Source organism: Narcine bancroftii, chromosome 1, assembly GCF_036971445.1.
Source record: "Narcine bancroftii isolate sNarBan1 chromosome 1, sNarBan1.hap1, whole genome shotgun sequence".
Classification (NCBI taxonomy): Eukaryota; Metazoa; Chordata; class Chondrichthyes; order Torpediniformes; family Narcinidae; genus Narcine; species Narcine bancroftii.
In genome coordinates this window covers 486930810-486943257 of record NC_091469.1, presented here as the reverse complement: position 1 = coordinate 486943257, position 12448 = coordinate 486930810, and the positions used below count along the sequence as shown (strand labels likewise).

Sequence of the window (12448 nt, the reverse complement as noted above, 5' to 3'; positions counted from 1 at the left end):
GGGGAATGTAGTGTGGAAATGGAGACTGCAAAAGGACTTAGACAGATTAGGAGAATTGGCAGAGAAGTGGGAAATGTCATAAAGTGTATGGTCATGGACTCTGGTCGAAGAAATAATTGGGCAGATTATTTTCTAAATGAGCATAAAATGGAAAATTCCCAGATGCAAAGCCAAAACTAATGGTGTCGTTGGTTTCAAGAGGAATGGAATATAGTTCAAATTTAAGAGTCTTTATCATCTGATTGCACAACTACAACCCGACGAAACAGCAAAAACACAACCAGAGATAACACACATATAGACGATGAATACGTATGCAGAACAAATACATATATTAAAAAAAATATTGTTTCATGTATATAGTAGAGTTCCAGATGGTTAGTGTGAGCAAAAACACACCAAAATGCTGGAGGAACTCAGGTGGTCTTTCAGCATCCATAGGAGACAAAAATATATCACTGATGTGTTGACAATGCTGGCTGGGGGAGGAATCCAAACCAATAAAAGGTGTTAATTGGATATGATAAGGGAAGAGGTAAGAATTGATTATGTCTGTGTGAAAGGAGAGGGAAAAGGGAGAGAGACAAAGCTGGAGAAAGCGTCGGGGAAGAACTGAGTGGTGGGGGGGGGCGTGGGCTTAACGAAAGCCAGAGTAGTCGATATTAAAGCCATCCAGTTGGAGGGTGCTCAGTCAGAAGATGAGTTGTTCCTCCAATTTGTGGGTGCTCTCCTGGGCCCTACCATTTACTGTGCAAGTTCTTCCCTGGTGTAAGTAACCAAGGAGCAACACATCATGCTTGTCTAGCTTCTGTTCTTAATGAGGGCCCATAAACTTTGAGCAGAGTCCTAAGGGGGCCATAGCCAAAAAAAAAAGAATGGTTGTGTAGAATAAAAAACCTACGGCACAGGAGCAGGTCCTTTGGCCTCCATGTCTGTGCCAAATCAAACTAAAACTCTGTGGTTGCCTTTGGAAGATATCCCTTTCTGTTTGCGTGCCTATCTGGAAGGCTCTTCAATGTTCCTATTTGATCTGCTTCCACCAATACTCCTGGCAAGCACCCACCTCTTTGTGTTTTTTAAAAAATAATTACTCCACACCTCTCCCTTTCATTTCCTCCCCCTTACCTTAAATGTGTTTCTGCTAGTGTGTGATGATTTTACCCAGGGGAAATGATTTTGACTACCTACTCTACCAATGCCTGTCATTATTTTAGAAACCTTCTGCAGGTCTTCTGTCAGCCTCCTATGCTCCAGCTCCAAACCAAGCAACATCCTGGTAAACCTGCACCTTTTCTAAAGCCTCCACATCACTCTTGGCCAGAATTTCACACGTGCGTCTGAACTGAAGTTTTATGTAGCTGCAACGTGACCTCCTCACTTTGTGCCCAATGAAGCCAAGCATACCACAGACCTTCACCACCCTAGCAAGGCCACTTTCAAGGAGCTATGGACCTGGACCTCCAGATCCCCCTGCACATTTTTTTAGACATACAGAACTATAACAGATCCTTCTGGCCCACGAGCCTGTGCTGCCAATTACCCCAATTAACCTACAACCCCTTAAATCTGAAGGGCGGAAGGAAACTGGAGCCTCCCCGCCCCCGGAGGCAACCCACGCAGATATGGGGAGAATGTACAAACTCCTTGCATATAGCACTGGATTCAAATCCAGGTTGCTGGCGCTGCAATAGGGTTGTGCTAACTGCTACAGAAACTATGCTACCGCAAAATGTCTATAAGAGCTTTGCAATTAACTGTATGTATTTCCTTTCTATTTGACCTCCCAAAGTGGAACATCTTACACTTGTCTGGATATTGTTTAATAATTTGGGCCAACGCGTTATTTTTCTGCGAGAGATGCCAACAGCACGGTAGAAGCCGATTTTGACCACTTAAACCCATTCTGCCTAATTACACCAAATTAACCTACAGCCCCGTATGGTTTTAAGGGTGGGAGGAAAACGGAGCACCCGGAGGAAACCCACAATCATACCTCTGCAGATTAAATTGACCCAGCATAATTCTTGCATCTCCTTTCATCTTCTGTTTAGAGAGACTATTTCTGGTGGAAAGCGCACAATGCTGCTTTTGTGCTCCTTGGTATTTGTGGGCATGGACCCAGAACTTGGGATAAGTTGTGAGAGACAGAAACAGCACGTTCTACATCAAAGTGGTTTGTCCCTTTTATAGAATGCCTTAACAGAGACCTCCCAAAAGTAAAACATCTCAGTAACGAAGGAGTTAATAGTCTTTTAAAAAAAACCCTAATCTTAGCAATATTCGTTTCTGTGACATTTGTTGATGAAAGAAATTAAGTTTGTGACAGCTATTGCCATGAGAAATTCACATAAAAGAACAATGTACACTGAGAATGGGTTATGTTTCAGTTGGTCAGACAGAGATTGAAACAATGCTGAAAGCTCATTTAAGTTTGTGCTCCATTCAATACAAAAGATGTCTGATAGTCTTCAGCCTATTATACACAGTGTCTAACTTTCTCAAATCAACAAAGGGATCTTTCACACATTTCACTAATGATGCAGCTGGCCAACGCTTATTTTCATTGGGCTTACCTGTTCTAAAATCCCATAAAGACAGCAGTTGCAGTATTATCAATCGCAACCCCAGACATGGTTTTGTAATGGGAGTTCATAAATTTGTCTGGGAGACCAACGTCATAACTTGCTCTTGGAGCAGCAAAGCAAACTGAATAGGCAAGGTGTGAACTGATCTGGATTTTTCAAAGCAAAATGAAAGCATGTCTTGCATGTCACGGAAATTTTTTTTTGATACAGACAGCATCAATGGCAAGATCGTAGTTTATTGTTTATCCTTGATTGAGAAGGTGGTGATGAGTTAAAAGTAAAACATGAAAAGCTGCAGACACCGTGGTTGAAGTAAAAACACAGCACTGGGGAAACTCAGTGGGTCAAACGGTGTCCTTGATACAGCATCGATAAAAATACGTAACTGACATTTCAGGCTTGAACCCTTCATCAAGGTATGGAAAAATGTCGCAGGTGCCCGAATAAAAGGATAATGGGGGGAAGCATGGTCGTAAAGGCAGGAGGTAATAGGTGGAAAAGGGAGGGAGGGCACAGCAGCCAGCAAGGGGTGGAGGGATGGCTGGGTAAATAGAGAGGGAAGGGGATGGAGAGCTGAGGGAAAGAAGACAGGGGGAAGGGAAAGGAGAGCAGGTTAGCAGAAACCGGAATAGTCAGTGTTAATGTCATCGAGCTGGAGAGTGCCCAGATGGAAAATCAGATGTTGTTCCTCCAATTTACAGGTGGTCTTGGTGGGATAGTACATGAGGCCCTAGATAGACATGTGAGTATGAGAGTAGGGTGTAGAACTGAAGTGGTTAGCCACTGTCACTGGTGCAGACAGAGCAAAGGTGCTTAGCGAAGCGATCTCCCAGTCTGTGCCCAATCTCTCTGATGTGGTGATGTTCTAAGTTTATGTTTGTTAGAAAATACCAGGTGCTTTGAGATAGGTATTCTGAAAGCAGACTGACAGGTCATCTTTAAAAAGAATAATTATAGAGTCACAAGACCCTCCACAATCCACACTACACAGATGATACAAAGGTTGAAGATGCGGATAGTACAGAGGGTTGTAGGTTACAATGGGATTTTGACAGGATGCCGAGTAGGGTGGAAAAGTCGCAGTTCAATTCTGGAAAAGTGTGAGGTGAATCATATTTGAAAATCAAACTTGAAGGCAGGTTACATGGTTAATGGGAGAATTCTTAACTGTGCGGAGGAACAGAGGGATCTTGTGGTTCAAGTCCAGAGATCCCACAAGGTTGCCACAAAAGTTGATAGGGTAGTTAAGAAGGTGTTATGGAATGTTGACCTTCATTCGTTGGGGAAATTGCGTTCAAGAACCATGAGGAAAGGGCGAACAAGCTAGGGATTTTCTCTTTGGAGCCAATGAGGATGAGAGACAGCTTAATATCAATAGGGTGGATAGGCTCCTGCTTTTTTCCAGGGCAGCAGTGGCCAATACCAAAGAACATCTGTTAGGGTGAGAGGAGGAAAGTTTAGTTTTAGTTCAAAGATGGGCATTTCACAGAGAGAATGTTGGTACCTGCCTGGAATGTGATGCTAAGGATGGGATAGAGGCTGATACAATAGGCACAAGGACGTAAGAAAAGAGGAAGGTCGTGGGCTGTGAGGAAAGAAGGGTTGTATGGATCATGGAATAGGTTTTTCTATAGGTCGATTAGCATCAAGCAAGGAACTGTTTACAGTTTTTAAAATTTAGACATACAGCATGGTAATAGGCCCTTTTGGGCCACAAGCCTGTGCCACCCAATTACACCCAATTGACCTACAACGCCCGGTACATTTTGGAGGATGGGAGGAAATGAAAGCCCCCAGGGAAAACCCATGCAGACACGGGAGAATGTACGTGAATGTCTTTACAGACAGCACGGGATTTGAACCCCAGTCCCGATCACTGGTGCTGTAACAGCATGGCGCTAACCACTACACTAACTTTCAGGTTCAAGGAAGAAACTGTCTTTAAGCCTGTTGGTGCATGCTTTCATGCTCTTGAGTTTTCTCTCCAGTTGGGAGGAGGGAGAAGCTGATGTGCCTGGGGTGTGAAGGGTTCGTCAGTATGTTGGATTCCTTTCCAAGGCAGCTGTAAATGTAGATCGAGAACATAGTTGGGAGGGGAGTTTTTGTCACATTGTGAGCTTATTCATTACCTTCTGTAGCTTCTTTTGATCTTGAGCAGAGCACAACTCCCATATCACTCTGTGATATCTCTTGCAATGAATTGTAATCATGAAAATTTACAGCCCTGTAAGATCGTTAAGGAGCAGATTTTCCAGAGTTTGGACCAAGATGTATTTCCAAATTGGGATGATGTAGAGAGGAACACTCAGATTCTGGAATCCAAAGCTAAATATATCTTCTGGAGGAACTCTCAAACTGGGAACGTAGGATGGCCATTGTGAACAGAGCCACCACCTGCGTTTGGTTTCATCAACGTTCAGTAAGCTACGTCAAGAGCACTGAGTTCAGTAGAGAAGGTTCGTCTGAATCTCTGCCTCATGCGGAAGAGCTGTTTCGGACCCTGAATGACGACGAGAGGGGAGCAAGTGTTGCATTTCAAGCATTTGCAAGGGTAGGACCAGGATTCACGGAGAGGTGGGTGGGGAGCAATGAGTAAACAAGGAAATCACTGAGAGAATGATCCCTGTGGAAAGGGGAGGGGGCGGGGGCGGGGGTGGGGGGAGTTGTATCTTCTGATGGGGATGAGTTTTAGCAATCAGAACTGATGGGTGGTGACATGCTGAATTTAGAGGCTAGTGGGGTGAAAGGTGAGGGCAAGGAACTTTATTCCTGTTGTGAGGTGGGTTGGGCAAGAGTGGATTTCTGAGAGAAGGATGAAATGCGGGAGATGGCACAATTAACCACAGTAAAGGAGAAGCTACTTTACTTGAAAAATAAGGACGTTTCAGGTGCCCTGCAATGGAAGACCTCATCCTGAGGATAAACGTGAACTGGGAGAAAGGAATGGTATCCTCACAAGAGATTGCATGGCAGAAGGTGTAGTTGATTTGTGGGAGTCAGTGGGATACCAGTGAGTGTCAATATATGGCTTTAAGTCATATTTATTGTCATCTGATTGTACTAGTACCTGACAAAACAGCATTCTCCACAGACAGACACACAACACATACAGATAAACAATACATATGCAGGACAAGTATTCACATATACAAATAAATATTGGTTTGTAAATACAGTACGAGTCTAGGAGGGTGAGTGTGAGCTGTTCCTTTGGTCGTTCAGCATTTTCACTGCCTGTGGGAAGAAGCTGTTCCTTAGCCTGGTGGTGCTGGCTCTGATCCTCCTGGATCTCTTTCTTGACAGGAGCATCTGATAGTCGCAGTGTGCAAGGTGGTCAGGGTCCTCAACAATTTTGTGCACCACCTCCAGACAATGATCCCAGTAGATCATGTCGATGGGGTGGAGGAAGACTTCAGGGATCCTCTCTGCCTCTCTTATGGTCCTGTGGATTGACCTCTGATCTAATTCTCTGTGATGCAGCTGGATAGGATGTTCTCAATAGAGCTCCCGTGGAAGGTTGATATGTTGGTGGCCAGTAACCTTGCCTGTTTCAGGTTTCTCAGGAAGTGCAGTCCCTGTTGCGCCTTCCTGACAAGTGAGGAGATGTGTGTCCACAATAGGTCACTTCTGAAGTGAACTCCAAGGAACTTGGAGATATGGAGACAGATTGAGAAAGGGGAGAAACATTTAAGAAATGGTCTGAGTGATTTTCAGAGTGGGGTGAAGGTGAGTGGTGAAGTTGACAAAATTGACTGCATGGGTGCATGTATCAGCCCCAATGCTGTCAGCAATGTAACGGAGGAAGAGATGGAGGTGGGTCGGAACAAAGATCCGACAACAAAGTGGTGCTGAGTATCTTGGGAGCTTTTCAACCAGACATGTGGTAAGTGTTCCATCACACTGCCTTAAGCCTTGTAGGAGGTGAAAAGGGTGTCAGGAGGGTTATCAAATTTGGGGTGTCAAAAAGTGAGTCGTGTAGAGAGGAACCTGTGGGTGGCAGTGTTCCCATGCACTTGATTTTCTTGTTCTTGGTGGTAGAAGTTCATGCTTTTAATGATCATAAATAATGAGTTTATGGTCTCATATATTTTACAATCTAAAATGCAACCAAATTCTTGCTGCAGCGCAACAGGTACTTCATAAAATAAACTGTAATTATATACATTATTAAATTAGAAAGTTAAATACAAAATATGAATAACAAATATTCACCGTTCCCATCGAGCAAGAGAAAGGGTGGCGTTACAATAGGTGCAGATAGTTCTTTAGTAGTAACAGAACAGTCTATGATTAGTGCAACAAAGGGGAGGTTTAAGAGCTTGATACCTGTTGGAAAGAGACTGTTCTTGAATTTGAAGGTACTGGTCTTCAAGTTTCTTTATCTCCTTCTTGAAGGTAGCAGTGAGAAGAGGTTGTGACCAGGGTGATAGCGGTCCTTGGATGGATGGGAGATCAGAACCTGTGATGGACTTGGCTATGCTTGTTACCTTCTGAAGTCTTCTGTGTTCCTGCATTTGTGTGTTTGGAGTTGCAGTGAGTCATCCAGCAAGTAATTGCAGTGCATTTTGTATATAGTGCAGAGTGCATTGTGGTGAAGGGAATGAACATCTTGTCTGGTGGATGGACTACTTTGTCCTGGATGGCATTGAGCATCTTAAGAATTGTTTGACCAGGCTTGTGCCTTATCTGTGGGGAAAATACTTTGAGGTGTCAAAGGTGAGACATTTGCCAAAGGATACCCATCCTCTTCCATTTTCTGTCCTCCCTTAGTATCTTTAGACTCCCTTGCACTCTCCCAGAAGGCTATACCTCCTGTGACAAGAATATTTGTCAGTCACATGCTTGTTTAATCCACATATTTGTGGCAGGGGCTTTGTAACGGCTTTTGGGTAGAATACTCATCGTTTTGCTGCAAGCAGAGAGAGTCCTTTAAAATGCTTTTTTCAAAATTTGCTAATTTTGTCCCGCCAGGACTTCTTCAGAGGGTGTCGACTTCTGCTGGGGTCCGAACCTACAGTTTCTGGCCGCCCTCTGGAATCTTTCTTAAAGTATCTCTGCATTCTTCCTATGTGAACTAGTGAGGGTGGGTGGGCCTTGCTGGGAAAGCAGGAATTGCCTCACCTGATCTTCCCATTGCTTGACACCGATCAGAGAGACGAGGCACTGATTGGAAGATCACTTCACTGAGCACCTTCGCTCATTCCAAACCAGTGACAGCGTCCTCCCAGTAGCCAACCATTTCAGTTCTGCATCCCACTCCCATACTCACATGTCTATTCATGGCCTCATGTACACCAAGACCAGTCATAAATTAGAGGAACGACACCTGATTTTCTGTCTGGTTTCTGCTAACACCTATCCTGACCCAACGAGGGAAGAGACTGTTTAACAGCAGTCTATCCAATGATGGAGGTCTTTGAGGCATTTCCACTGAGATGGAATCTGAGAAATTTCATGGAAATGTACAGTTCAGGAGGGCAGCACAGAGCATTCAGCTCACACTGAAAAATAACTCTTGAGACTGTACCTCCATTCTTCTTCTCAGACCTTCACTAATTGATTATAGAACATCGAGTTCTTATTCAATTTCTTGAAGTTTCCAAGCTGCCCTTTCATACATGAACCTTCCAAGACCCTGGCATCGGTTTCTCCAAGTGACCTTCACTGTTAGTCACAATTAAAATGAAGTACTTTGCTTCCCAAAAGACCCTCACGGCATGTTAATCCACTGAAAACGGGAGCTCGTAATATAGGTTAATTGGGGTTATGGGCAGCACGGACTCATAGGCTGGAAGGGCCTACCACTGTGCTATTTATCTAAATTTATAAAAAATCTACCATTCAGATCTTCTTTAAATTTCATTCCTTTCACTTGAACCTGTGCCATTGTTCTAGGCTTCCTTGCCTTGGGGTAAACAAGATTCTGACAGTCTATCCTATCTTTGCCCCTCACAATTTTATAATCTTCCACAAGGTCATCCTTCAGTCTCCGATGTTCAGTGAGAATAAACCTAGCCTATCTAAGCTCTCGTTACAACAGCATCTCGGTGAATCTCTTCTGCATCTTTCCGTTTCCACCACATCCTTCCTATAGTGTGGCAACCTGACGTGCAGACAATACTCTGTGCAATTACACATGATAAATTTTTTTAAATTTAGACATACAGCACAGTAACAGGCCCTTTTGACCCATGAGCCTGGGTCACCCAATTATACCCAATTGATCTACAGCCCCAGTACATTTGGAACGGTGGGAAGAAACCGGAACCCCCAGGGGAAACCCACGCGCTCATGGGGAGAACGCACGAACACCTTTAAAACAACGCCAGATTTGAGCCCCGGTCCCCATCGCTGGTGCTGTAACGGCATTGTGCTAAGTGCTACGCTAACGGTACCCCCATAATGTTGTCCCAACTGTTCAAAACTCTGGTTACGCCTTGGTCACTCTGCAGTTTGAGTGCTTTTGTTACACACCATCCTTGACTTGTACTCAGTGTGGTGAATTGCCAAGAATTTTATAGAGGGGTCTTTGCTATACGTTTGCCAATTTTATTTTCCATTCTGCATTCTGTTCATGTACTCATTCTAGTCAGACAAAATGTGATTGTTTGTTGTATAACATTGTTCAAACTCTGCTCTGGAGACTTTTAAGCAAAAAAAAACTGAGGCTTCAGTTAAACATTGCATTATCCCACTAAGACCACCTGTAAATTGGAGGAACAACACCTGATTTTCCCTCCATTTTCTTCTAACCTGCTCTCCCTTCCTCCTCCCTTTCCTTCCCCTCCCCTTGTCTTCTTTCCCTCAGCTCTCTATCCTTTTCCCTTTCTATTCACCCAGCCATCCCTCCACCCCTTGCTTACTGTGGTGCCATCCTATTACCTCCTGGCATTACTGTCATGCTCCTCCCCCTGTGCATCCCCCCTTACCATTTTTATTCGGATGCCTGCCGACACTTTTCCATACTTTGATGAAGGGCTCAAGCCCAAAACATCTGCTATGTACTTTTTAAAAAATCTTTGCAATATAAAGGACATTGACCTGCTGAGTTTCTTCATCATTGTGTTTTTACTTCAACCACAGTGTTTGCAGATTTTCATGTTTTACTTTGAATAAACTTGACTCGATGTCTTGATGTCCATGGCTTCTCCTCCAGCTCTCCCGCAGCCTCTGCACCCAGACAACCTTCACTCGAAACCATCTGCAACCCGAGCTGCAGATGCACACTTCTGACACAATCAGGAAGCTTCCAGCACTCTTGGCACCCTCTCGCATCCCAGTTCCAATACCTGGTACCCCTTCAGCTACCCTTGAGCCAATCTCCAGCAGTCCGCAGCCTTGTGTGACTCTTGACCTCAGTCGCCAGCAGCCCACCTCCTCGCCTCGGATCTCCAACAGCCGTGTGTGCTCTTTGGCCTAGGAGCCCCTACTGGTCCGTCGCCATGATCACCATCCTGTGGGGAGGGGGTGGGCTCTGTTTCTGGTGCCCCGCACTAGTCCTACGCTTTTCCGGAGTCTACACCCCTTTGTGGCTGTTGCCGATCATAGGTGCTGACATCTTGGGCCCAGCTCCTGTGATCGCAGTATTTAAAAATAAAGCACATGCCTTTTAAAGCCTGTACAGAGCTGACACTGTTGGACTGGGCAGTTGGACCCTGCGGGAGAGCGCTCTGACTTCGCTCTCTGCTCTCCTCAGGTCCACACTAGTGGCAGCGCTGCTAGTTTTCTTTTAGGTGACCAATAGACTTCATGATTGTTAGAATTGCATTCCACTATGAGATTTACTGCTTATCTAATATGCTGTACTTTGTCTTAAAAAATTGCAAGGTCCTTCTCATGATCTTCTTGATGAAGTAAAAGCAGAAAGTTTTGAAAATACTGACTAATCCAAGCAGCATCTGTGAAGGGAAGATTCTGGTTCAGGACTGTCCTGACAGTGGGTATTTGACACAAGTCATTAACTGTTTTTCCTTCCACTGATCTTTGATTTCTAGCATCTGCAGTTTGATTTTTCTTTTATTGATAACTTGCATGCAAAATAGCCCTGATTAATTTTCTTTCTTCATTGGGTGTGGATGGGACATTTTGGTTGACGTGGGCAAGATGGGCTGATGGGCCTATGTCCCTTTTGTATGACTCTGTCTCTCAGTTTCTCTTGTCCCCTTCTATCTTATCTCCTCTCATTAGTACTCTCCACTGAGTTTCAGGTGAACCGATTCCGATGGACAGAACAAATGCTTGTATCCTTGTGTTCACCCCCTTGTACGTATGGAGCAATGAAACTAAACATCCTGAACAATAAAGGTTGTTCCTGTGGCGTGTCTGATGTCAAGAAGACTGTCCTGAATGTATGGCCCCTGAACAGCAACTTTCCCTATACTAATGCAGCTCCCACTATTGACTCCGTAAATAATATGTATTGTGTGATTTAGACTTGAACATTTTCAATTTAATTTTTATAAATCTTAGACATACAGTATGGTTACAGGCCATTTTGGCCTGCAAGCCCGTTCCGCCCAATTATACCTAATTGACCTACAGCCCTCCTCGGTATGTCTTAAAGTGTGGGAGGAAACCAGAGCACCAGGAAGAAACCCACGCAGACACGGGGAGAATGTACAATCTCTTTACAGATGGTGCAGGATTCAACCCCGATCGCTGAGACTGTAACGAGCGTTGCGCTAACCGCTACACCTACCCTGCCCCCTTTGCTCCTTTATTTAAATAATCTTTCATTGCTTTAAAAGATTTAAACATTATATACTGTTGGGATCGTGCATATTTACTAAGTTTATGAAATCGATGTTCTTTCAGGTCATACGACATGCAACTTGAAAGTGAGACAGAAAATGCTACCACATGGTAAGAGGAATGGCAAAGAAAGATCAGGCTATTTCTTTATGAATTGTGATTTATGCAACCAGTAAAATTGTATCGAATGATTTTGTCAGTTGTAATGAGCATGCTTTCTTCCTTCAGGAATTAACTGTCCATTATTGCTCAGTGTGATTGGCTCTACTTGGTTGGATTAGTGGGTTCTTCAACTACCAAGTATTGTGACAAACCTACACATCACGAATGCTAATTCATTTGTGAGAAAGCCCACAATCACAGTTGATGTGTCCTCATTTTTGACCTCAAGATTAGCCACAGTTTCTCAGGATGATATCAGTTTTTTTTTTAAAAACCAAAAATAGACTTTAAAAAATAGATTTACAATAAGAAAACCATTCAAAGTCTCTTCACACCATTAGTGTCATATTCATATATTTCCATCACTGTATATTTTTGATTTACACAATTGCGACCACCTTGACACCTTGTCGTTACTCCCTCCCTCCGTGGTTGGGAGAACTTCTCCTCGACCCCTCAAAGCCCAGTAATGGAAGGACTTTGGACTATGGCCCAGCACCTGCTGTTGTACTGATCTTTGATGTTCTTGTCAGAGATTGATGATTTATGAGCACATCTTAGATGAGAGAGTGAGGTTGAGACGGAGCAGAGGAAGATAATTGAAATATGGAACTTTCACGATCCGGCGAGTAGTTTTGAGAGTGAAATGATCCTCAACTGTTCCTTTCATTCTTTGTAACTTCATATGCTCAATTTCTGTTAATGTGGATCTTGCAGCCTGAGGGTCAAACAGAAATTTAACCGATATGCCCTTTTGTATTTTGCTACTGTTCAGTTAATGAAATACGAACATCTTTATGAGACATTTTTTTGGATATCATCTGAGGATCAGATTTATCACAAGTAAAATTTAACAATAGACAAATATCATTGTTGTAGAGTTCCTGTGCAGTTGTTGGATACTCAAAATATTGGCTGGTTTTCTGTGTTCCTGGTAATATGAACCAGAG

General features: G+C 43.7%; 1 protein-coding gene across 4 annotated transcripts in view; it reads left to right on the top strand.

The window, feature by feature from the left end:
- The window catches only part of arhgap39 (Rho GTPase activating protein 39), a 579720-nt gene that overhangs the window by 168263 nt on the left and 399009 nt on the right, over window positions 1–12448 (top strand). For 3 of the 4 annotated variants that reach the window (XM_069914962.1, XM_069914964.1, XM_069914963.1), the window contains one exon: window positions 11400–11447. The exons of the other annotated variant lie outside the window; for it this stretch is intronic. In XM_069914962.1, the coding sequence (XP_069771063.1) occupies window positions 11400–11447 (48 nt within the window). The remainder of the gene's footprint in view (window positions 1–11399; window positions 11448–12448) is intronic. 4 annotated transcript variants of the gene reach the window in all.